At 40.8% G+C, this 27,140-nt stretch overlaps 1 protein-coding gene across 19 annotated transcripts in view; it reads left to right on the forward strand.

Annotated features, from left to right (window-relative positions):
- Nucleotides 1-27,140, forward strand: part of TENM3 (teneurin transmembrane protein 3) — a 1,270,502-nt gene that overhangs the window by 1,131,208 nt on the left and 112,154 nt on the right. For all 19 annotated transcript variants that reach the window (XM_019422144.2, XM_019422148.2, XM_019422152.2 and 16 more), the window contains 3 exons: nt 1,805-1,927; nt 21,138-21,352; nt 26,714-26,924. In XM_019422144.2, the coding sequence (XP_019277689.1) occupies nt 1,805-1,927; nt 21,138-21,352; nt 26,714-26,924 (549 nt within the window). The remainder of the gene's footprint in view (nt 1-1,804; nt 1,928-21,137; nt 21,353-26,713; nt 26,925-27,140) is intronic.

Raw genomic sequence — 27,140 nt, forward strand, 5'->3', positions numbered from 1 at the left:
CTGCGAAACTTGTAGAGTGTTGAAATCTTTTCAAATCAAACTGTTGAATCTTTTAACTTTAACTGTGTATGGTACTAGGGGACTTTCATATACTATTTTCATATACTATTATACACTATATACTTTTCATATACTGTTATGCTAATGCAGTCATTAATCACTTACTAATAATATAACACCCTACTCTTATCCGTTCACTTCTTTTATATTATTAACTTTTCCTTTAAATTGCTGTGTTTTCATCCACAACTGTTTTCTTGATTTTGAAACCTCAGAACATAGATTTCATGAACTTGACAGATACTTATTAAGACTTCCTACGTATAAGGTACATGAGATACAAAAGTAAATGAAAACGGTCTTGACGGAGATGGTCGGCCCAGTCAGAGACGGCTTCCCCACATCGTTGGTGCCTACCATCTGAGTGATGAATGGATATTTTACAGTGGATGGTGAGCATTACAGACAGAAGAGACTATATGTTGAGAGCTTCCATGGTCTGGTCAGGTGACTTCATATAGTTCAGGAGAGTACAGAATAAATAAATGAAATACTTACGTACTAGGAGCTGTCCTGCTATATATTATATTAACTAACTGTCCATCATATGCCCCCATAGACCTATACGATCTAGAAAGTTCATATCTATTAAGTAAGGACCAACCTCATTTTGTAAGTAAAACTAGTATTAACAGTATTACATCATTTCATCCCAAGTTGAGGATGAAACCAAAATCTAACCTCTAAACCCCTCTTCTTTCCACTGTGCCAGTGTAATTGTGTTACTGCATGTGTTGCATATGTAATAAGGGCTTGCCTTTTGACAATGGTAGTTATCATGCTGTGTCTAACAATACTTCTTAAACACTATGTCTTTCTTCACCTCTCTCGTAAATTCCAATACTTATCATGACTGCAACTGTGTCTCCCTGTGGATATTTAGCCTCCTTGGGGATTAATTCTGAAACTGTATTCTGTGGAACACAAGTGAATGTTTAGTTGAGTGTTAGCAGTCAGTATTATTACAGTGATTGTTCTGAATATTTCAAATATATTAAAAATAAAATTTTTCAAATTCTGTTACATTTATAAATTTATAATTAGAAAGTCTTATAGTCGTCTACTTTCTAAATATTTTAAATAAAGAAAATCAGTAAACACACTTACAACATTTTCATGAATCTGCAAGCTTATCATACCCACCTCAGAAACTCTACGTGAACTTACCTGACACATAACATGTTACGTCATCCATGCCATTTTTTAATGGAATGTCATAAACTCGTCTTAAATTTAGAATAGTCCAGTGTCACTCTGTTTTGTGCATCTAAATCCATTCTGATCATTTCGTAGGCCAGCAAATTTATCGGTGAGACCAGTAGTTACTTTTTACCTTAGTCCAAATGAGTAGCGTCATGTTTCTTGAGAATATAAGGATGTTGCAACGAAGGTTTCGACATGTGCAAATGGCCTGAGGTCAGGCAAGTTTAGCAGATGCCACTGCAGAGCACTTTACCCCTTACCTCCGCGATGGTGAGGAGTGGAACTCGGACAAAGCAGAGCACATAGAGATTCATTCCCCAGAGTTTTCTGGTACCAATATTGTACTGCAGTGATACCTAAACTGCGATTGTGTTAGAAGCTGTTTATTTTCTAATTGTTGCAACACAATCATCTTTAGTATTTCAGAACGCGGAGATGTTACCGTTACGTAACGTACGAATCCTGTTGTAAACATGCTCACCGTGTGCCGTCCTAGCTAAAAACAGCAGACTTTTCAACAACTCGCATTCTTTACCCCCAGCGATGCATCTCTTTGGCCTCAACTGGCAGCTGCAGCAGCCCGAAAACGACACATTTGAGAACGGAAAAGTGAATTCTGAGGCGGCGCCGACAAACACTGTGTCATTACCTTCTGGCGACAATGGTAAGAGAAAGAGCTCCGTGTCGTGTGCGTTTCTTTTCATACCTCTTTCCCATAAATGCGTTTGTATCCATGTTGCATCCAGTTATATCTGGGAGAGGGAAACGTTTGAATTTTTTTTTAACGTTTATTTATTTTTGAGAGAGAGACAGAGCACGAGTGGGGGAGGAGCAGAGAGAGAGGGGGACACAGAATTGGAAGCAGGCTCCAGGCTCCGAGCCGTCAGCCCAGAGCCTGACGCGGGGCTCGAACTCACGGACCGCGAGATCGTGACCTGAGCCGAGGTCGCACGTTTAACCAACCGAGCCACCCAGGCGCCCCGAGAGGGAAACGATTTTGAAATATGACGTCATCTTTTAATGAGGGGTTTTTAGTCATTCACTTGAAAGATTGGAAGTTCACATTTTTATTATAGGAATAATACGATTTTCTGCCTTCCGATTTGATGGCTGGGCATTTCTGGCTTTCCCTCCTGCAGTTGTGTATTTGGTTTTACTTTTAGTCTGTAGAGAGGCTATAATTCAATATATCGTCTCTTATATTATCTTGGGCATATTAAGCTTTGTTTTCATTCAACTAGCTTATGGAGTTATAGTATAGAATACTATATTAATTTTGTTATAAAAGCTTTCAAATACAAAATACATTAAAGGATTAGAATTTATTGACCTTTCTCTGCTTGCCCTTGCTGTAAACCTTCAAAAGTTTGCACTTTGGGGGCACCTGGGTGGCTCAGTCGGTTAAGCGTCCAACTTCAGCTCAGGTCATGATCTTACTGTTCGTAAGTTCGAGCCCCGCGTCGGGCTCTGTGCTGACAGCTCAGAGCTTGGGGTCTGCTTCGGATTGTGTGGCTCCCTCTCTCTCTGCCCCTCCCCAGCTTGCATTCTGTCTCTCTGTCTTTCTCTCTCTCCAAAAATAAATATGCATTAAAAAAAAAAAAAGTTTGCCCTTTGGCTAACAGACTTTCAAAGCATTTTGTTCTGAATTAAAAACGGAATTTAAGAGGTTTGAGAATGTTTTATTTCATTTTTCCATATGAACTCCCAGGAAAATGTATATATACGTGTGTAGATTTATATCATATATAATATAATACCATATACCTGTCTATCCTGTCTATATCTATATTGTATATCCCTGTCTATTATTTTGATATGTGTGTGCGCATGTATATATGTTTTGACACTTGGAATTCTCTGGCTTTTTGCAAAATGTCATAATACTTCATATCTCAAAGCAACCGGATCAGGATACCTTTTTTTGTCACATAAATATATCATCTGCCTTTAAGCAATTCCCAAGCTTTTCTTCCCCCTTGTTTCTTCTTATCTCATGTATTTGTATTCTGCTTTGGCATCAATTATGTTCATCCTCACATGGCTAGTTTCTTTGCAAGACCAGAAAGAAGCTATTGTCGATTTATACATAACATAATATATATTTGTTTATTTTTATGCATATGCTACTATGTTACGTGTAGCCATTCAGCTGGGCTAACACTTCTGTCGGGGGTTTTTTTTGGTCTCTGTGTTCTCATCTTCTGTTTTATTTTAACAATAATACCCTATGACGTTTCTCTTCCTTCTTGGGGAGACTGAGGAATCCTATAAGACGTAGGATTTTCATAGTAATAACAAACACCCTTGGCCCCACACCTGTACGGAGCCTTTTAATGCAAAGCTCTCCATGTTCCAAGAAGCTGCAAGCTGGTGACTAACATGTCCCCACACCCGAAGTAATTAAAACAGTAGGTGAGGGAAATTGCAATTAAGTAAACAATTGTGTAATTTTTCGTACACTGATAACACACATGTGAACTGATCGAGTAACTGCACAGAAATTAAGAGTGTTTATTTTTAGTCTATGTAGATTGAAATGTAGCCTGTCTCTTAAAGTAGATGGTTTCTGTAAAAAAGGCCCGATGCTCTTAACGAACCACACATGTAGAGAACTTTTTTTACAGACCCAAGAAATTAGACTAAAGAGAAAAAGGCTTATTGTAGACACGTTTTATTGTACTACATCCTGACCTGTTAGTATGCTGAAAATGAAAATAGGCTAATTAGTTTCACTATACTCGAAAAGCATAATACCGAGAAAGTGTGGGTTCAGAGATGCTCCTCGAGCCTCGTGCTGGTTCCTGGGATTTGGCCAAGAAATCCCTCCTCTGCCTGCATCAACGTTCCTCAGCTCGCCTAAACCTCTATTCAAATTTTCGCTTCTTCACCTGTTTACTTTGTAACGTTGGTCAAGGTGCTCAGTGGTTCAGATCTGTGAGAAGATTTTAGGACAACCTTGGAATGAACTGTCTGGGATCCTGTCAGTTCCAGGCATTTGAAAGAATATCATGTACATACGGCTTCAGAAATTCTGTGGCTGATAAGAGTTTGCAACTATCCTGTATGACCGCAGAGAGAAATCTGCATTATGTCAGAATCTGCATACCCACACACGCATATATCTGAAATCTGGTTCCCAAAATAATGCTTATCCTCGTTGTGTGAAAGACACCTGGTTTTCTTTGTTTTTTGTTTTTTGCTTTCGCTCTATTTTATTGTGTTTCCCAGTTATACAAGCTGGTTGAAACTCACTTCGATAATTCCACAGTTTGCAAAAGACTGTGGTCCACAGTTTCAAAAAAAACACTGTTCTGAAAGTCCCCTCCTCTGAGAGAGACTGCAGTTCCCCAGGTGACCCTAGAATGCACTGGGTTCGGTTTTTATGTGCCTGCGGAACAGCTGTATCTCCATGGAAGTAAAGTCACTTCTTTCAAGCCTTGTGAAGAAGCCCCCTACCTAAGGAACAGTCAGCAGATGTCCCAGGATGAGTTAGGTTCCCTGGAGGAAAGCTGAGTCCCCAGCCGGCCAGCTGCCCTGGGAGTTCATAGGAATGTTTCCTTTTGGAAAGAAGGCCAGCTCTTGACTCAGACCTTGTCCAAAGTGTGACCTAAACAGTAGTCACTTGTCTTCTTTATTATTTCTTGAATAGTACCCTCTCTACCCCCACCCAAAAAAACCCCTAAATTATAAGGAATTCTTATTTCCATTTTTCCAAGTAAAGCTTCTTGGTATGTATCTTTTAAATACTTAAAGACACTGGGCTCAGGGGAGCGCGACGGGACTGCGTTTGCAAGAAGGGGGAGGTGCCTTAAAATCATGGCTTTTAAGCCTTTGTGATGATCCTGCAGTCTCCATACACCATCGTCCACTATTTCAGTTTTATAAACTATCCAGAGAAATATATCACGTCATCTCTTTAGAAATTCTAGATTACAACCCTTAAGAAATCCTTAGAATTCTGAACAAGGCTCACTGGGCGAATTAACTGTGCTAAACGTAATGAGACAATTGATTCGTGGTAGCTTCTCAATACAGTACTTTTGTTCATCCAGTCCTCTTTTATTTTTATTTTACAAATATAATTCTAAGGAACAATCGTGGTGCTAAGGTTTCTGTAAACTCCCTGCTTGCTTGTAAGCTCATTTGAACGGGAGTTTCTAAGCGGTATTTAGTATGTAAAAGAAGAATTTGTATTATATGCCATGATCCTTTACTGATTATTCCTGAGACCGTCTTTGAGTCCAGATTTTGGAGATGAGATGTCAGAAGTGTGGGATCTCAGGCGAAACCGATAGGTGTGGACAATGTGAAGGGAGAGGTAAGAATGAGGCTTTTGAGCCTCTAATACCAGTCTCTTTCCAGAAACTAAAATTATTCCCCTGGACCAAGGAATTCATTTAGTCTAATGTGCTGGAAACAGTCACAGGGGCCTGTCTTCAGATCCCAGCTCCTTCATTTACGTACTTTGGAGCCTTGAGCAGGTTACTTAACCTCTCTGAGCTTGCTTTCCTCGCACGTGAAGAGGAAATAGTCCTGGCCATCTCCTGGCTCACTGACTCCCAACAGTCTGGCAGCCTGGCTCCTTTGCCCATGCCAACTCTTTCCACACTCGTCAACAATTTCTCCAGATCTTCCGACGGTCCTCGGAAGCCCAGCTCTCTCCGCGGATGGACTTTCCAATCAACAACATACAGAAACCTTCAGCGGAAGTTCTCTCCGTTTCCTGGAAGCAAATCTCCACGCCTATGTGTGTCTGGATCTACGCTTCTCACTCTTTTTGCCCCATACTTAAGGCTGATCTTTCCGTGAGTACGCTTGATTCCAGTCCGTATCTTCAAAGTAGCCCCCCTATTGCCACCTTCTAGGCAACATTGGAGACTCCGGAGGTTCTAAAAACAAAAAAATCCTTGACTCTACCTCCCACTCTAGCTCCACCTTATTTTTCTCTTCTCCCTTTACAGCCAACCTTGTTGTTTTTTTTTTAATTTTTTTAATCTTTATGTATTTTTGAGAGAGAGAGACAGAGAAAGTGCCACAGAGAAGGAGACACAGGATCCAAAGCAGCCTCCGGGCTCTGAGCTGTCAGCACAGAGCCCGACGCGGGGCTCGAACTCATGATCCGTGAGTTCATGACCTGAGCCAAAGTCGGACGCTCAACCGACTGAGCCACCCAGGCGCCCCTACAGCCAGCCCCTCTTGAGTGTAATCTCTCTCTGTTCATTTCTTCACCATCCGTGAATTCCTCTCTCACGGATGTGCCTAGCACCACTCATCGAAACCCATGTCTTCCTGAGTTAGCCGTTGCACTGTCTGTATCGTCATTGAATCCTCTTCAGTCGTTACCAGATGTGAGTTCTTGGTAGCAGTTGATAGTTAATCCATCCCTCCGAATTGAAATGCTCTTTTCTCTTAGCTTCTGTGATACCACATTCACCTTGGCTTTCCTCCTGACTTTTTGGCAGTGACTTCTCAGCTTCTTTAGTCGGCTCGCCTGTCTCCGCTGGACCCCCCCACATTGTTGTTTCTCAGAACTCTGCTCTTTTCAGAGTATAATTCCTCTGGGTTCTCTTATCCCCTCTCCTGGCTTCGGATGCGTGCTATGTGCTTTGCGCTATGTTACGTTCTGTGTGTTCCCAAACCAATATGTGCGGCGTAGATATTTCTCTCTCTTTGAGATCCAGACACCGACTGTGTAAAATCTCTCCAAGTGCCTTTGGAACTTCTCCACCTGCGTGTCTTCCAAGCACCTCAAACTTCACATGTCTAAAACTGAACCCATCGACTGCTTTGGTCCTCTATCACTGCCTAACGAGCCACACCAGGAGTCCGTGGCTGAAAAGAACAACTGTTGTCATCTCTCCTGATTCTGCAGATGGGGAAATTCCTGTGTTTGTGCTTGGGTCTTTCGTGCAGTTCCTTTCAGATGTCAGCTGGGGCTGTTTGAAAGCTCCACTGAGCCAGAAGTCCAAGGTGGCTGGCAGTTGGTGCTGTGTGTGAGCTCTAGCTTGGCTGTGGCTGTTGACCAGAGCATCTAAACAGGGCGTTCCATGTGGCTTGGGCTTCTCAGAGCATAGCAGCTGGTGCTGAAGGGACGTATCCCAAGAGAGGGAGCATTCCGAGAAACCAACGCGGACGTTACAAGCCTTCTCACATCCTAAGATATTGGACATGTGCAGATGTCCCTTTCATCACATCCCGTTGGTCCAGAGAGCCAGGATGATCAGCCCAGATTCACGGGAAGGAGAATCAAACTCCCCCTTTTGTGTGAGGAAGTGGCAGGGATTCGTTGCGTAAGAGCCTATGGAATGGAAGATGCCGTGGGCGCCATCTTTGGAAAACACAAGTGCCGTCATCTCTCTTTCCAAATCGGTCTCTCTTCCAGGGCTTTCTGTGTCAGGAAACGGCATCATAATTCACCTAGTTACCTGGGCCGGGAGCTGAAGAAGCAAGCCTGTCTCCTCCTCTTCTGTCACCTCCATATTCAGTCCATCATCTAGTCCTGTCCGCTCCAACCCCACAGTGTCTCTTGGATCCATCATCTCTCACCTAGATTCTAGAAGCCACCTTCAATCTGGGACGTTACGTCTCCAGTCTTGTCCCACGGTCTTCAGACACAAATTTGAGATATAAGTACCCTACCTGATCTTCCTCAGTGACTTAGATTCTGGTCGGATGCCTTCAAGGGACTTACAAGGCTTTCCACATTCTGGCTGTTGATCACGCCATACTCTAATATAGAAACAGTACGGGAGGAAGATGGAGTATAGGCTCTTACCCCTACCCCTTCTGGCCTCACATCCTAGTTCTGATCAATAATGGCTTTGTTACATGGGACAAAGTATGTAGCTTCTCTGGCCTTAAGTTTTCTCATCATTGGAACAGTCTTAAGTATTCAGCGGAAATACTGAAAATGGTGTATCATACATAAAAATGCTTGAAGAATGTTTGTGCCTATCACCATTACTACTTCATGGAGGCCTTCTTTGCTAGAGTATGAGGCACAGACCACATCTATCTTCCACTGCCCTGTCCCAAGCTCTCAGCACAGTTACAGACGTGTAAAAGGTGCTCACTACGTGTTTGTCAAATGAACATACGAAAATAGCATGACTAAATGATATAAAGTGCATAAAGGACCCACCACAGCGCCTTGCAAAGTATACACAAACCAAATGCTGGCAGAGCCTCGTGGTTAAGAACTGAAGCTCCGTCGGGGCACCTGGGTGGCTCAGTGGTCGAGCGTCTGGCTCTTGGTTTCGGCTCAGGTCATGATCTCAACAGTTCGTGGGTTCGAGCCCCGTGTCAGGCTCTGTGCTGACAGCTCAGAGACTGCTTAGGATTCTCTCTCTCCCTCTCTCTCTGCTCCTCCCCCTCTCACTCATGTGCATGTACACACTGTCCCTCAAAATAAATATTCAAAAAAAAAAAAAAAAAGAATTGAAGCTGTGTCACTTACTGGGTGGCTTTACATAAATTACCTTCCCTGACCTCCTGTTTCTGCATGGGGTGGCACTGAGGTTTAAATCAGAGAACACACGAAGGATGCCAAGCCCTGACTGGAACGTGACGAGCATTTGATACATGTCAATAATTATTAGTTCACTCTTTTTAATGCAGTTCTAGATTTTGCACTTGTAATCTGTAGCTAAATTTTTAAGAAGATGTATCTTTAAATCATCATCCAGAGTATTCTCTAAAGCAATAATAGAAATCCTTATTATTAGTTACTTATTATTAACCAACTCCTCCTGGCTTAATATTTTTAGTTATGTGGGTTTTATGAAAGGAATCTATCTTATCCTTAAGATTCCTTTGAATGCACAGTACTGTGCATTTATTTATTGAGCATGTATTATGTGCCATGCACAGAGCAAAGCTCTGAGAACATAGCAATAGGAAAAAAAAGGCACAGTTGTTCTCAGAGCCTGTGAATTGCTAGGCAAGATAGAAGTCAAGTAGGCAATGACAATGAGTTAGCAAATGCATACATAGGGGAAAATAGAGGGCCCTATAGTAGGATATTTCAACACGACCTTTATTTAAAAGGAATAATAAGACAAATGCCAAAATTTAGCATAGAATAGTTTGGGATAACGTAAGACAACGAAAGGCCGTAAATTTTGGTTAATATAACTCTGGAAAATTACTTTTCCAATCAAACAAAAACTAACAAACAAACAACAAATTCCTTTTGCATAAATGTCCAGTTATAAAATAAGTAAGTTATGGAGTCTATCTGCATGCAGCATGGTGATCATGGTTAATAATACTGTAGTGGATATTTGAAAGTTGCCGAGAGAGTAGAGCTTACAAGTTCTCATCATAAGAAACAAAATTATAACTATGTGAAATGATGGCTGTTAACAAGACTTACTGTGGTGATCACTTCGCAGTTGTATACAACAAAAGTCAAATCATTACATTGTACTTCTGAAACAAATACAATGTGTGATGTCAATTATATCTAAACAAAGGAAATTTCCAACTCCTTTTGTTTGAGTACAAATTTAAAAACCGTACATGTGTGCATGTCTATATACACGCACATGTAGGATTCATCCTGTTTAAACAATGTAATTCAAGTGCTTTTAAATTTCACTTTATTGGTCACCATGCATGAATTTTCTCAACTACTGGACAATTTCAGAGAATTAAAACTTAGAGCAGTTTAAAGATGCCGGTGATTTGAAGAAATGAACTAACAGGACGGCAGGTGCCGTGAGTTTTACTCGGTATTGTTCATGGTATGTTTGTTGCGACGTGTAGTAGTTCCTTCATTAGGTGCTGTATTGATTTTGTTCATTAAACTGTGTTTGCAAGGCAGCTGTGTTCTAATTCGCTTTGCCTGTGAGGTAACGCTCTGTGTCCGCGATGGTAAGTTACGGCGTGTGGTTGTTTATAAAAAGAGATGTTCTCTCCGAGATCTCAAAGTCAGGGTCTGAATCCAAGGTTAGGTCACAGAGTTGGAGGGTGGGCTATTGATTGTCTGTAGATGCCTAACCTTGCTTCCTGACATCTTAATTATTAGTGCTTCTCTGGGACTCCAGATATCACTTACCCTCCTCAACAATTGACTTAGACTTTTACAGTTGGATTTCTCTTCTGCCTTTCCATTTTAATAATTAAAGGCTCGTTTATTCCCATCATATGCAGGCAGCAGATTCATGATACGTATGGCAAAATATTTAGTCTTTCGCATCTTTGGGTGGTTTTTCTGATGTCACAAAATAATGTTTAGATACCAAGCCTCCTAACTACCCGTATGATTTCAATATTCCATTTGATCCTTGTAACATCTAGGGTTGGTACACTATTACTTATACAGTATCTGAGAGCTCAAGGCATTGTTAATGCGTTATCTGAAAAAATGCCATCTACCGATGCGTTTGCCTCTAAACCGTGGCTCACCCAAGAGGGCGAGGAGTAACAATGGCTTTGGGGACGTGGCCTCTTTCTGTTTTCACACTCTGACAACCATATTTTAAGACGTGGACTGTTGGGACACATAGTTACTGATGAAAGGGAAAATCACAGTTAGTAGGTAAAAAGACTCCTAGTGGCTCCCACATTCAGGCCCAACAGGATACGTTGGGGGAAAAAAACCTTCAAGATGATACCCTATTGTGTTTGAAGACACGGTGCACCTCCCTCTTACTGTGAAGGCTTTAATTGGTTTGATTCCTAACCTACAAGCTTTGAGTTTAGAATAACTCCAGGGCACTGTGTGGCCCTGTCTATTTTTTCCTCCATTCTTCCTCCTTTATTCTCTTAGTAAAACCTACAAACAACCTTACTGATTCCTATGATCATTCCCAGGTTCAGGCTCCGGGGGCTTAAGGATGGAGTGATCTCAGTAAGGGAGGAGAGAGCACGCCAGAACTGGCCCTCCTTTTATTTCCTCTGAAGCCAAAATTTTCTGGAATTCAGGGCATGATGAAAGACATCTGTGTCCAGGCTTTTATCTGAGAGGAATGATGAGCTTCAGAGGAAAAGGTTGTTCAAGTATTTACAAGTTTATCAAGCCGTGTCAATGGCTCGCTGACTCCCAGGTGTGTTTCCGATCAATAAAGAGCATTTGGAAACGCTAACAGGAATGACCACACTTGACTTGGCCAAATTAGAGACCGGCCGGGACTTGAAAAGCGGTAGTGCAGAATTTAAACAGACAAAGCCCCTTCACAAAACTATGGTCCCCTGACATTCACACTAGAGGCTTTAGCAGGAATGTCATACGAAGCTGCCAGTTCAGTGGATTTAAGCAGAAGAAGGTCAGCGATGTCCTTGTATCTCTACATCACTGATGATAATGAGAGGTCAGGTCTCCATCTACCTTTTAGAAAAGACACATTCGAAGACTTTCATTCAAAATAAATTCGTTCTAAATGGTGTCATAATTGGAAGCAAACAGAAGCGGATGGCCACTTTAGACTGAGATTCGTATTTCATAGGAAAAGCCAAAATAGATGCGTGACCTTCAAACTGTTTCGTTCTTGTGCCTTAAAACAAATTATAAATACAAATTTTAATTAAATCTTATTTCCTACCACCATAATGTTCATACATGTTTTTAAAAAGCCTGTTTCCTTTTATACCAAATTACATTTATAATTATTAGTTGTACACATTTGGCTGAAATCAACCTAACTATTATAAAAATGGTAAACATTTTTATAATTATTAAATATAAAAGGCGAAAATGTATCAAAAATACCTCTCTGAATGAGATGACTGGGGACTTTTCCAAATAATTCATGTATTCACGGATGGATATTAATGTTTATTTGTTTTTGAGACAGAGAGAGAGAGAGACAGAGTATGAGTGGGGGAAGGGCAGAGAGAGAGGGAGACACAGAATCCGAAGCAGGCTCCAGGCTCTGAGCTGTCAGCACAGAGCCCGACGCGGGGCTCAAACTCACGAACCGAGAGATCGTGACCTGAGCTGAAGTTGGACACTTAACCGACTGAGCCACCCAGGTGCCCCCATGGATGGATATTAATTATTACAAAGCCAGGCAAGATTCAGTATCAATTTTATTCCTGTTTTTCTTTTTTTTTATGAATATAAACATAAGAAATCTTAACCACAAAATAAGCAGATGGGAAGGAAAGGATTTTTTTAGAGTGATTTCAACTATTTGAAATCCTTATTATTCGTATGTCAAGAATTTGTGACCTACTTCTTTTTTTTATGTTTTTATTTATTTCTTTTGAGAGAGAACTGGGGAGGGGCAGAAAGAGGGAGAGGGAGAGAGAGAAAAAGAGAGAGAGAGAGAGAGAGAGAGAGAGAGAGAGAGAGAGAGAGAGAGAGAGAGAGAGAATCCCAAGCAGGCTCCACACTGTCAGCACAGAGCATCTGGGCTCAATCCCAGGAACCATGAGATCATGACCTTAGCCTAAATCAAGAGTCAGACACTCAACTGACTGAGCCGCCCAGGTGCCCCTGTGATCTATTTCTAAAAGGTGTGTTTAGCAGTCTACAAGCTGTTGGTTCCGTCACATTTCTTCTTCAGTTTCATCGGAAGCACGGAGCTGAGAGCCACCTGCTTTCACACGTATTTATTACCAAGTTTTCCGAACCACCCATTTGTCAGCCTCTGTGCAGTATACCCCCCAAAAAGAAAGCAAAACACTACTAATCGCACCCGTTACTCCTTTACTCTGTGGCTTTGTTTAATCTGCTATGTGCAGAATGGGGTGGAAGATGGACCTTGTGTTCATTTTAGTTCATCTTTGTTATTGCGATATTTTTTAATGCTTTCGTCGTATCGTATGCTTTAAATGTCTCTAACTAGCTCATTTAACTTACGGGAAATGCTGTATAATTTACTGGCTGAGATACTACTCATTAGAATCAAACTCTGTCAGAAGAAGTCTGACTTATTGTTTCAGTTCAAATAAATTAATATCCACTTTGTCACAGTCTCACAATTCTGCACTCCTACTCGAGGGAGATAGTAGACAGATAAAGCACAAATCCTTGCCATGAATTTGGCAATTGGACTGAATAAGGCATCGCTGCCTTTATTATTTCTTACCTCACTGATGTTCTCTTGGCAGTCATGAAACTCTACTGGCAGTGAAGAGCATCCTTTGCCAATGGTTGGGATGAATGATAAGGTCATTGCACGAAAAGTTTCTCCCTCCTTGATCTATCAGATTTCAAAACCTACCAACAGCCTTAAATATTCCAATTCTTAATGCCACACTTTGTCCTTGATAGAAATATGTGCAAGACAAGGAAAGACACTAAAGCCCTACCTTGGGCTTAGGGTGTCTCGAATAAAGGAGGCTTCATCAACAAGAATGCTTTAAATTTTGCCTTTGTTTGGCACACTGGAAGCTTTATGCTCAAGACAGTGCGTCAGAGTAAGATACTGAGTATGTGAAAGGTCCCTTCTGTTGTAAAGAGAGTCTACATCCGGGAATTATTGAGGTTCTAGAAATGAATTCCCTTAAAACAGACTACTCCTTTCCTCACTGAAAAGTCTTCATGAATAAAAGAAAAGAAGGAGGGAGGGAGGGAGGAAAGGAGGGAGGAAGGGAGGGAGGGAGGGAGGAAGGTCTTCAAGTAATCTTCATACCTAGGGATATGACTACTCTTACTTGAAAACTCCTGGACTAAATGACCTCCATGGGCACTTGAACTCTGAGATGCTATGATGTTATGATTACTCAGGCTTTTTCATTACAGGGAGACAAGAAAACAATGATCTCAGGTACTACTGTCCCCCTCCCTTCAAGCCTATTCAATGAACCTTGGTTTTTTGTTTTACAAATGAAAGAACCGTCTTTCTGAAAAAGAGCCGCCTGTTAAATTGGGTGGGACTGATTAGATAAGTAATCACAACACTTACTGACACAACAGTACCCACACCTATCATTTCTGTAAGAAAAATCCTAACCCCTGGAAATCAGTATACGGACAAAGCAACAAAGCAAAACCTAAAACCCCAGAAGTCATCACTTGATTACTGTTTCCAAAGCTAATGCTTTTGGGCCAAGATGATGGTTTGGAAAACAATTCTGATTCGTACCATTTTAAGTTCCCAGTATTGAAAGCACAGGTATGTTATTAAAGTGACCAAAAAAACATTTATAGCAGCAATTCATAGGATCAACACCCCTGAGTAGATTCAATCACATAAACCTCAGAAAATAACAATAGAACTTGTTAATAACAGTAAATTATAACAATAGCCTTAGTGATGTATGGATTTGATGAATGTGTCCACATATGAGCTATTTCCATAAATATGACATGTGTGCAAACCAGTCTTCACGGGAAGAAGGGACTACTACTTTTCTCAGTATTTAAAAATAGTTTCCTGTGTAAGTCAACCAAAAGACCAAAAACCTAGTAGGAATGTAGTATAAATTATAACACGATGAATATCACATTAGAGTATCTATGTCAGTTTTTATGGAGCGCCTGGATGGTTCAGTTGGTCGAGTGTCTGACTTTGGCTCAGGTCATGATCTCATGGTTCATGAGTTCGAGCCCTGCATCAGGGGTTGACAGCTCAGAGCCTGCAGCCTGCTTCAGATTCTGTGTCTCCCTCTCTCTCTGCCTCTCTTTCTCTCTCTCAAAAATAAATAAACATTAAAAAAAAAATTTTAAGGGTATCTATGGCAGTTTTTATGTAATAAGAACTGGTCATTTCTTCCCAATAAAAATAAGTATTCAAAAAAGCCTATAACTTTATATCCTAAAATTGAAAGCTAAGCAGATTCTCTAGCATGGTTCAGTGGGTTACCACACCTGATTTTATATGAAATAGATCCAAAACTTCGTAATTTAAAATAATATTTTTTTAATAAAAAAGCAAAGATTTCACTGCTGACTGTGTAAAACACATAGTTTTGGAATTCTGCACTCCTCAGTGTGAGTCTTTACCACTCACTTTGGGCAGGTAATTCACTTCTTTGAGACTTAGTTTCTTCATCTCAAAATAATACTGACTTCAGGGAGTAGTGTCTTTTTGGTTTTTTTGTTTTGTTTTGTTTTGTTTTTTTAGTTCCAAACAGATAGTATGGGTGAAACTGCCTGACAGATCATGGGCCCTCAGTAAAAATTCCTTTTCTCTCTCCGCCCTCCTTCATCTTTTCATTAAAAGCTAATTTATGACATAGGGGCACCTGGGTGGCTCAGTCAGATAAGCGTCCAGCTTCGGCTCAGGTCACGATCTCACGATTCACAGGTTCGAGCCCCGTGTAGAGCTTGACGGCTCAGAGCCTGAAGCCTGCTTCGGATTCTCTGTCTCCTTCTCTTTCCCCCTCCTCCACTCACACTCTGTCTCTCAAAAATAAATAAACATTAAAAATTTTTAAAAAGCTAATTTGTCCCATATATAGGTGTTTCCAGTATTGAAAAATTTCTGTGAATAAAGAGGTCTTGGTTTAAAGGAAGCAAACATAATCTTGGATTATAGTAGGATTACCATAGTGGTAGGATTCTATTCTTTTGTCTTTGTGTTTAGCTATATGTTCTAATTTTGCTAAAAATGAATACATATTACTATCATAAAATAAATATTTAGTATTTCAGTGAATGATGTGGTTTATACTCTGAGTCGATACATAAGAAATTAGCGAGGATTACTATAACCCAATTTTTGGGTTTTATTCCCTAGAGCGTATTATATTACTAAATTAAAGAAAAATAGATCTGGTAGCTGAAATGTTAACAACTGCCATGGTTATGGGCATCGGGGGAAAAAAGAGAAGTGGGATTGTAAGTAATGACTTGTTAAGCTGTTTGTACAGCCCTCTCCCGCGTCACGCCTAGGTTACCGCAGCTGTATCCTAACGTGTCTCCCAAGTCTAGGCTTCCCACTATGGTCCCACTACAGTGGTCACTCCCCACCCTTACCTGCAGAATATGTGTTCCAGGACCCCCAGTGGATGCCCGACAACACAGATAGTACGGAACCTTCTTTATACGGTATTTTTTCCTATACGTACATATCTCTGATGAAGTTAAATTTATAAATTAGGCCCAGTAAGAGATTAACCACAGTAACTAACCATAAAATAGAACAATTACTACTACAATATACTGCAATAAAAGTTATGTGAATGTGGTCTCTGTCTCAAAATATCTTATTGCCCTGGACCCACCCTTCTCTTTGTGATAACGTGGGGTGATAACAGGCCTACGTGATGGGATGAATGGGGTGAGTGACGTAGGCGTTGTGTGACATAGCGTTAGGCTGTTTACCTTCTGAAGATACGTCGGGAGGACGATCATCTGCCTTCAGACCACACTTGATGGCCGCAGGTACCTGAAACAGTGGAAGGTGAAACCAGGGATAAAGGGGACTACTGTATGCACTTTCACGTCCTTGAACGTGACTTCGCGTCAGCTTTAGCCCAATCAGAACCTTTTAGCCAGTGGTCTCCCTTTAGCTATAGGTGTCCTTTGCAAATGATGGCACATGTGTCATTGAGTAGGATGTGATCAGCCAACTAGAAGATAGTCGCAGCATTTACTAGTAATCTACTCAAACTTGACATTTATCTCTAAGTGTGAATTTATTGTGAATTTCTCTAGACCCCGATGAGCATAACTGGGATATCTGTCATACTCATCTGTGATCACAAAACACATTCCTTAGTAATCTAGAATTCTGTTTCCCCTTATTATAAACACACACACACACACACACGCACGCATACGTACACACATACATACAACATAGGAAAAATAAGTGCTTTTATGGCATGGAAATACAAATTACCCATATTAAGGCTACTTCAAGTATCTATTTTTTTAGAGTTTTTATTTCAATTTCCAGTTAGTTAACCAGGAAACAGATGCTGGCAAGGTTGTGGAGAAATGGAACCCTCTTGCACTGCTGGTGGGAATCCAAACTGGTGCAGCCACTCTCGAAAACAGTGTGGAGGTTCCTCAAATAATAAAAATAGAACTACCCTACGACCCAACAATAGCACTGCTAGGAATTGACCCAAGGGATACAGGAGTGCTGATGCAGAGGGGCACTTGTACCCCAACGTTTATAGCAGCACTTTCAACAATAGCCAAATTATGGAAAGAGTCTAAATGTCCATCAACTGATGAGTGGACAAAGAAGATGTGGTTTATATATCCAATGGAATACTATTTGGCAATGAGAAAGAATGAAATCCTGCCATTTGCAACAAGATGGATGGAACTGGAGGGTATTATGCTAAGTGAAATAAGTCAGTCAGAGAGAGACGGACATCATATGTGTTCCCTCATATGAGGAACTCGAGAAACTTAACAGAAGACCATAAGGGAAGGGAAGGGGAAAAAAATAGTTACAAACAGAGAGGGAGGGAGCATAAGAGACTCTTACATACAGAGAACAAACTGAAGTTTCATGGCGGGAGGGGAAAACGGGTGATGGACATTGAGGAGGGCACTTGTTGGGATGAGCACTGGGTGTTCTATGTAAGCGATGAATCACAGGAATATTCCCCCAAAATCAAGAGCACATTGTATGCACTGTATGTTAGCCAACTTGACAATAAGTTATATATTAAAAATAATAATTTAAAAAATAAATTCTAGTTAGTTAACATACAGTGTTATATTAGTTTCAGGTGTACACGATAGTGATTTGACCCTTTTGTACAATACCCAATATTTATCACAAGTGATGGGGATTAACCCCATCACCTACTTCCCCCGTGCCCCTACCCACCTCCCTTCTAGTAACCATCAGTGTGTTCTCTATAGTTAGGAATCTGTTTCTTGGTTTGCCTCTCCCTCTCTTTTTTACCCTTTGCTCATCTGTTTTGTTGCTTAAATTCCACATACGAGTGAAATCACACAGTATTTGTCTTCCTCTGACTGTTCTGCTTAGCATTATACTCTCTAGCTCCATCCACTTTGTTGCAAATGGCATGGTTTCATTCTTTTTACGGCTGAGTAATATTCCATTGTAATAGATATAGATATAGATATAGATATAGATATAGATATATAGATACACACACACACACACACACACACACACATACGGTATCTTCTTTACCCCTGCACCAATCGGTAGATACTTGGACCGCTTCTGTATCTTGACTATCATAAATAATGCTGTGAACGTAGGGCTGCATGTATCCCTTTGAATTGCTGCTTTTATATTCTTTGGGTAAATATATTGTTTTATGTTCTGTGGGTAGTGTGATTGATGGATCGTAGGGTAGTTCTATTTTTAACTTCGTGAGGAACCTCCATACGGTTTTCCAAAGTGGCTGCACCAGTTTGCATTCCCACCAACAGTGCAAGAGGGTTTCTTTGTCTCCACATCCTCACTAACATCTGTTGTTTCTTGTGTTGTTGATTTTAGCCATTCTGACAGGTGTAAGGTGGTATTTCATCATAGTTTTGATTTGCATTTCCCTGATGGTGAGCAACGTTGAGCATCTTTTCATGTGTCTGTTGGCCATCTGGATGTCTTCTTGGAGAACTGTCTGTTCATGTTAGGGACCAGACTCTTTAAGCTGGCATTCAGGGCCTTCCAGAAACTGATCTCATCCTCCCTTTGTAGCCCTACCTTCCATTACTCTCATGACAAACCCGTTACTGTCTTTCATTCATTCAATGCACACTGAGAGCCAAATGCTTCATATACATGAGTTCTGTGATTGCATTATTACCATTCCCGTTTTACAGATGAAGTTTAGAACTAGAGATTTAATCTCTTCTTGACGATCACAGAAGCAGTTACTGACAGAGTCAGGATTCAAACCCAGTTCAACTGAATCCAAAGCCAGTCTTCTTAACTCCTTTCCTAGCCACACGGATCTCTCTGCTCACCATCACTATAACATCTGTCCAGTTTCACTTTCATATTTTTAATTGTAATGTTGACTCCAACTCAAAAACCTTATCCTCCCTGTCCTTCAGAGTTTACCTCAGAACTTTGAACCCTTCTGTGAAATCTCTCAGCCACCAGCCTACGATTGATATCACCTTCCTCTGACCCTTAACCATATGTGGCTTTAGATTGTCATTTAATTCACCAGGTTGAAGGGGTTGTCCTCCCAAACACGTAATTAGTTGCTTGATGGCAGAAGCCATGGAAGCCCGAGTAGATAAGTAAGTAATCTCTACAATTCTACTCTTTGGTTGATATTTGTTTCTATTGCCTACAATTCTATGTCCCTTAGTAAATGCTCAAAAATGGTCTCAGTGTTAAACTGATAACTTCTCATAGAGAGAAGACTCACTCCTCCTGTCATTAGAGTAAGATAGTTCACAACACTGTAATTTGAAATCAAACCCTCTAAATTCTGAATGGCCAACTTCTCTGGAGGCTACTATGTAATAGATATTATGTACTACCTGAATTCATATTCAGAATAATATTTTTTAAGAGAAAAAAATTATAGGAAGCCAACTTTGTCACTTTGAAAAGTTTGAATTAATAGAGGAAGGATAATTTTCCAGTTTCATTCTGTTCCTTAGCCTTCACGGACCTTTTTTGAATAAGAGACAATGTGGTTTTGTTTCTCTTTAAGGTAAATTTGTAAAACCTGCTCTATCTTCCTTTCAGGATAACTGAGAAAGAACGTTAGCAAAGAGGGAAGGAGGGGAAAACCATACCAAAAAATCTGAGTCTTGGATCTGTGTCCTAAAACCAGGAGGCGGCGGAGACTCAGGGAGCAGAGAGTTTTTATTCCTACAGGTTGAGGGTCATTGATAGGGGCAATTCAAGTATGGCTGGTGAGGCTGCAAATGAATTTGAGACGAGGGTCAAAAGAAAGCAAGCTTGGGGCGCCTGGGTGGCGCAGTCGGTTGGGCGTCCGACTTCAGCCAGGTCACGATCTCGCGGTCCGTGAGTTCGAGCCCTGCGTCAGGCTCTGGGCTGATGGCTCGGAGCCTGGAGCCTGTTTCCGATTCTGTGTCTCCCTCTCTCTCTGCCCCTCCCCCGTTCATGCTCTGTCTCTCTCTGTCCCAAAAATAAAAATAAAAAAGTTGAAAAAAAAAAAAGAAAGAAAGAAAGCTTGCGGCAGCCTTCTCCAGTATCTTTGTGAGAATTTAAACTTACTCCTCCCTCCCTCCACCACGTAATCCCCTACCCCATCTCTGCCTCCCTTCCAGCATCTGAATCTTTTATTCATTCTGTTTGGTTCAGAGGGAACTACCTGAATCAGTGCCATTGATTGGTTTTGTTGTTTGCTTAAGGATTGATTTGGAAATCTCCATAATCCATTCTGCCTTAATTTACACTTGCAGTGCTATGGTACGTTTAGAAGGACTGATTAGTAACAGACTTAATCTCTCCCAAGAAATAACAAGACATATATTTGTAAGATAATCATGTTTCAAGTGATCAGGAAAGACCGTCGGTGCAAAAAGAGTTTCAACAGTAGACATACCTTGGGGGAGGGGGAGGCAAAGGATTTTGACTTCAGTATTTCTTTTTCTTTTTTATTTTTTTTTAATGTTTATTTATTTTTGAGACAAAGAGCATGAACAGGGGAGGGGCAGAGAGAGAGGGAGGCACAGAATCTGAAACGGGCTCCAGGCTCTGAGCTGTCAGCACAGAGCCCAGCGCCGGGCTTGAACCCACGCACCGTGAGATCATGACCTGAGCTGAAGTCGGACGCTTAACCTACTGAGCCACCCAGGCGCCCCTTAAATATTTCTTTAAGAATATGCTAAATCAGAATTCATTGAACAGCAGTAGCTAACAAAAAAGCTTTTAAAGTGAAAAGTATGTTAGAGCATTTCATTTATCAGAAGATAAAATGCCTCAGCATTTATTGAAAAGAACTTTCTGAAAGGAAAGCTGTTTTGTCGCTCGAGGGTTTTTTTGGTGGGGGGTGGGGGGTCCGTTGTTGTTTTTTAATTTTTCGTTGTTTTTCCACGGATCTCTTCCATGCAGGAAAATTAGGTGGATTTACACAAGAAAATAACACCATAGATTCTGGAGAACTTGATATTGGCCGAAGGGCAATTCAGGAGGTTCCTCCTGGGATTTTCTGGAGATCACAGCTCTTTATTGATCAGCCACAGTTTCTGAAATTCAATATCTCTCTTCAGAAGGATGCATTGATTGGAGTATATGGCCGAAAAGGCTTACCACCTTCCCATACTCAGGTAAAAGTGGGCTTTGTTGTCAATAAAATGGAAGCTGCTAGTTTGCATTTTTAAAGTTATTCTGTTTCTTGAGTTTAGTTGTTTAACTGTCGGACCTCTTTCGTATTGATCGTTTACGGTGAAAAGAATTTTGAACGTAGGTTACACTTATCGTGAGGCTTTCGAATAAGTAGGAAAAACAGCATTTTCTTCCTGACTTGTGTTAATCATTATGGACCAACTGAAATGTACTAAAATTTATGAGTAGCCAAATGAAAATATTGAACATCATCTGAGCACCTAGGAAAACCTCATGGATTTTCCAAGTGTTTTACGAAGATTCTGTGGGAATTTCAGACAGTCTTATTCCTTTCATGTAATAGATGCATAGTATTTTCATCTCAAACGTTGCATTCACGCTGTTGGAAATATATTGTATTTTTTCTGCTTAATGCCAGCCTTACTGTTAGTAAAGAAATTATGGAAACAAAAACATACATATGATGAGTGAACTTGGTCGACTCAAGCCACGATTCCTCAAATAAAGAGGAGAAACAGCTTTCACAGATAACCAAGGGTGATCACCTTAGTGGGGCACTCGAAACAATTCATATATTTTTCAACCGTACGTCGATTGAACAACTTTAGAGGCAGTTCGGTTGCATGAAAATTACCTTACAGGTAGAGACAGCTGCTAGCAATAACTCTACAGGCTTTTTCATAATCTGATCCTGGGTCAGGGTATGTAATTTGGAAATTGTGGTTTAAAAGAGGTCCCATTATGTCCAAGAGAAATTATTTAAATTACCCACCGTAGATTTGGAGCTCAGACGTTTCCCACCATCAACTAGTACGTCAGTCCAAAAATGTGATAGATGGTTAATTAACATTGACGGTTGGGTGAGCCTAAAAGTTTCACACTTGATAATCAGTTTATTTACCCATAGAACTGCATGCAGATTTTCATTTGATTTATAAACTGAGGACTGGAGGGTTTTCATGTCTGCTTTATAGTATGTAATTCTGTGAGACATGCTTTTTCGATACCCTAGGAATTGTAAAGAAAAATTGATCAAATACTAATAAAAGAATCATGTCTTTAAAGAAAGATGAGTAAGGGAGAGCCTGGGTGGCTCAGTCGGTTAAGGGTCCAACTCTTGGTTTCAGCTCAGGTCATGACCTCACAGTTCGTGGGTTCGAGCCCCACATCAGACTCTCTGCTGTCAGTGCTGAGCCTGCCTGGGGTTCTCTATCCCCTCTCTCTCTCCCCCTCTCCCGTTCACGTGCACCCTCTCTCTCAAAAATAAACATTTCTTTTAATGTTTCTGATAAAATAATCTATAAAGATTTAAAAAAAGAAAGATGAGTCAGAAACTTTGAACCATGCTTTCTCTTATGTCGTTGTGGATCAGGGAAAGTTTCATATACATATATAAATTATATAGCTGTGAAATTTTTGAATATCATGCTTTGGTATATCATTTTTCTGATCATGGTTTTCGTGTCTGTATTACTAAAATAGACTTAAAAATTTTTTTTAATGTTGTATTTATTCTTGAGAGAGAGACAGAGCATGAGTGGGCAGAGTGAGAGGGAGACACAGAATGCGAAGCAGGCTCCAGGCTCCGAGCTGTCAGCACAGAGCCCGACGTGGGGCTTGAACTCAGGAACCGTGAGATCATGACCTGAGCCGAAGTCAGACGCTCAACTGACTGAGCCACCCAGGCTCCCCGACCCATTTAAATTTTTGATTATAATTATAATTCACTCCAGTGCCTGCTATAAGTGATAGTGGCTGGAAAGCAATAACCAGATTTTCTTAAACAGAGTGGGTGTCTGTAACGTTAGTTATGGCAGAGAGATTGCATTTATATCAATAGCCCGGTGATATAGGAAAAAATATTTTTTTCCTTGGAACCATATACATGATTCAATCACTTTTTTATAACTGAAGAAATATGCCTCTAAAGCTAAGCACAACAGTGAGTGTGTAACCCGTAAACTCCAGAAAATAATTTCCAAAGAAAATTGTTGTGTGCTTTACAGATTTATTTAAAGATTCAGAGTTGACTCTTTCCTGCTTATGTATACCATGTAAGATTAGAGAAACAAAAGGTGCAGTTTCAGGTTTTCCCATTCTTCTGGTATTTAAATACAATATACATCATACCCACTTTTCCTTCCGGCCACAATATATGTGTTTAACTAGATTACGCATTTTCTTAAGCTCCACGGTTATTAGAGTTCTTTCCTCTGGTTTATTCAAGATCAGCAGAGCAAACAACTGTTTCTGAGTTCAGTGTTTAAACATGAAATATGCTATAAAGCAACCCAAACTGAACATTTCTCTGTTTCTGGGGAACGTTAAATAAATCAACCTGAAATAATTAAAATTGGCCGGCCATTCGGAATAGTCAACTTGAGTTTTGAAAGTCTTTGTGACCCTTTATAAAACTGTCCGTTTGATTGTTGCCAAGGAATCAATTGACTTTCTTCTCCCTGATGCCCAGTTTATTCTCCTGGACAGTTAGAAGCCTAAGGAAGCAATTTAACGCTGTACAGTTAACAGTGTAGTGTATCATTTAAGTGCGTGTGCATGAAGCCTGTTTCAGAATGGTAGCTGGAAACCTGAGTTTTGTAAGCACGCACCCCTGCGACTCTTTGACCTTGTGACCTTGAGCAAATCACTTCTCTGTGCCAGTATCTGTCCAGAAGCAGTTGAATCAGATGATGTCTAAAATCTCTTCCTCCTGTGTGCCAAAGATTTACAGCAAGCTCGATGCTCCCACCAAATAGTTGATTAAAAATACAATTAAGTATTCATAGATTCTGAGATTCATAGATTCTCATCCTTTTAAATTTTTTTAAGTTTATTTATTTATTTTGAGAGAGAGACAGAGTGAGAAGAGGTGGGGCAGAGAGAGATAATCCCAAGCAGGCTCCACAATGTCAGCGTGGAGCCCGACGCCGGGCTCGATCTCATGAACCGTGAGATCGTGACCTGAGCCGAAACCAAGAGCCGGGCGCTTAACTGACTGAGCCACCCAGGTACCCCTCATCCTCTTAATAACTGACTTGAGTTAAGCATATGGACAGTCTAACTGCTCAGAAATGAACTACCAGGATACCTTTATCAAAGTCTGACCTTTGTCTCGTGATCGCTTCCCCAAAGTGGTGAGACTGAATTTTATCCCCGAATAACACAAGACCCGAAGACTTGCCCCCACAAAAAAATCCACATCACCATCTTATGAATAGGTATTATGAGGTAAAGCCAGGAATAGGTATTACGAAGTAAAACCAGTTTGTCCTTAAGTGATTGCTTTGTACTTTACCCCCTGAGAACAAAGGTTATTAAACATTTCTGTTCCATTAATTTGTTTACTTTTTGTAGACATGGGCTTATGTGAAGCAGGGGACTTGTCTTTAGGTATTTGAATAAGCCCCACAAAGGCGTGTGGGAAGGGGTGGCCGACTACTCTGCATCCCAGTGACCACCACCCCAGCCCTGTGTTACTGTTCCCGATGTGATACAAACGACGATCTCTACAATAAAGGTGGTGATTCCCAGGGTGAGCTTGAGAGGCCAGTTAAAACCCAAAACGTCCTCCCTTTCAATGTTTGCACATACTGTGTTGAGTGTTAGAGGACAAAAATGTTTACGTGCCAAGGAGCCATTAAAAGAAACTTTCCCCCTGCCTCTTTGCCATGCTGATAGAAATATTTAAATCCGACGGGGAAGTGGCTTATTTGAGGCATAGGCACCTTTCAGAAGTGCTGAATTATTTTGCCTCTGATAATTTTGAAATACAGTTCCAGATGAAAATTTTGCGGGTCAAATATCCACAACCGGTTATTTTCATCCTGATAAGATATAAATGAAAAAAGTTACCGAATGCTGAGTGACAGCTTTTTTGTGTATTTCTCACAGCTGCATGACGTCATGAGGTAGTTTTACTACACGCACAAAAATAACAGAATAGGCTTTTATATTTAAATAAAAAATATAATATGTTGGAGACAGAACTAGATATTCTGAATTCCATCCAATAGTAACGTTAGAGGTTTGCGATAAGTACGGGGGCAGCACATTCGATCATGAATCTCAGAATCCCAGCAGGTGATTTTCCTCCAGTTTTTAAGGGATTCGTATAATAAACTTTTCTTTAAATAGACCGCTGATGAAATTCCAGATAAGAAATCTATCTGAAAGTAGAATATTGATGATTCATATATATACGTATGCATGGTACCATAATGATGGTACCGTAAATGATACATATTGTCCCGTAGTGTCTCTGTCACCATAAATGCAGGCCTCGGGAATAAAAGGAAACTGGATAGGAGTCCGTAGAAAGTGAATCACTGTACTTTTACGAAACTCTTATCTAATGGGTTTATTAAAACTATATTGGGAAGTCTGTGCCGTGTCTCCCAAATTCATCGCATTATCTCTGGTTACTATTACCGATCACATTCCGTATTTTTCTTTAGCTTTAAATTCTCCGGTTGAACTCTTCTAGCCACCCAGCGTTCACGATTAATCTTACTAAACCAGAAATCAAGCTGAATGATGATTGATTTCAGAATAGTAGCTGGGCATGCTTACTGTTATTCCGTCCCTTCAGAACCCCTCCACTGTTCAATTTTTTAGACTTTCAGTCAGAGATACAAAGGCGTCTTGATGCACGTTTTTAATTTAGCCATAACAAGGTACAAACCCACGGGTTTCTCCATGGTACCCAGGATGGATACACCAGGGTCGCACAGAGGAGTATGGTGCTGTGGTGGCAAAGGTCTGAGCTTTCTCACAGACCGACTCTCCCGCTTACCAAGTACCTGATCTTGCTGGAGCTCCTCGAGGTTTGGTTTTCTCCATCCTTACAGTGTAAGTATCAGTGCCTTCCTACCAGAAGGGTCGCTACACGGAGTAAATATAATCGCGGCACAGAGTACGTATCCAATAGCAGTCGTTACCATACGGGTATTAAATAGGAGAAGACGGTAAGAGATTACCTAGAGGTCCAAAATAAGGCTGCTGGGTTTGAAATGTTACAGGTTTATGGCTGTATTTGCACACCGCCTGAGCTCATCAAACTTTTTATCCGTTGGGAGAGTCCGATAACTCCGGAAACCGATTGCCCAGTAAGGGGGAAATGATTTGTGAAGTTTACATGTGACAACAGTGTGCAGTGCAGTGCGTGGTTCTTAGGATCCCTGTAAATGCTACGTGTAGGAGACCTGTGCCATCAGGAACCTTTTTCTGACGTTGTATTTATTAGAGCAGAGGGGAAAGGGTGGAACACAAAACAGAAATGAGAGAAGCAGCTACGACCGAGATCGTTCTGACCGCTAAACGGCTGTACTTGTCCTCACCCTCAGTATGACTTTGTTGAGCTCCTGGACGGCAGCAGATTGATTGCAAGAGAGCAGCGGAACCTGCTTGAGCCCGAAAGAGCAGGGAGACAGGCGAGATCCGTCAGTCTGCACGAGGCTGGCTTTATCCAGTACTTGGATTCTGGAATCTGGCATCTGGCTTTTTACAATGATGGGAAAAATACGGAGCAGGTGTCTTTTAATACCATCGTCATAGGTAAGAGCGGTCTGCAAAGCATCTTTTTCCGGGCTATCGCCTGCACAGTGTGTTGAACAGAAACTAAATGGTCTTCACCGATTTGGAGCGATACCTAGGGCGTTAAAGCCTGAGGTACACTGTGAGAGATATTTTCAAATTGTTTATTTACGAATACGTTGGCAAACCATGAAGCACTGAATATTATTCTGGAAGGATCTTGGAGGAGGGCAGTGC

The sequence above is a fragment of the Panthera pardus genome, unplaced genomic scaffold, assembly GCF_024362965.1.
Source record: "Panthera pardus isolate Hobbes unplaced genomic scaffold, ASM2436296v1 HiC_scaffold_13, whole genome shotgun sequence".
Taxonomy (NCBI): Eukaryota; Metazoa; Chordata; class Mammalia; order Carnivora; family Felidae; genus Panthera; species Panthera pardus.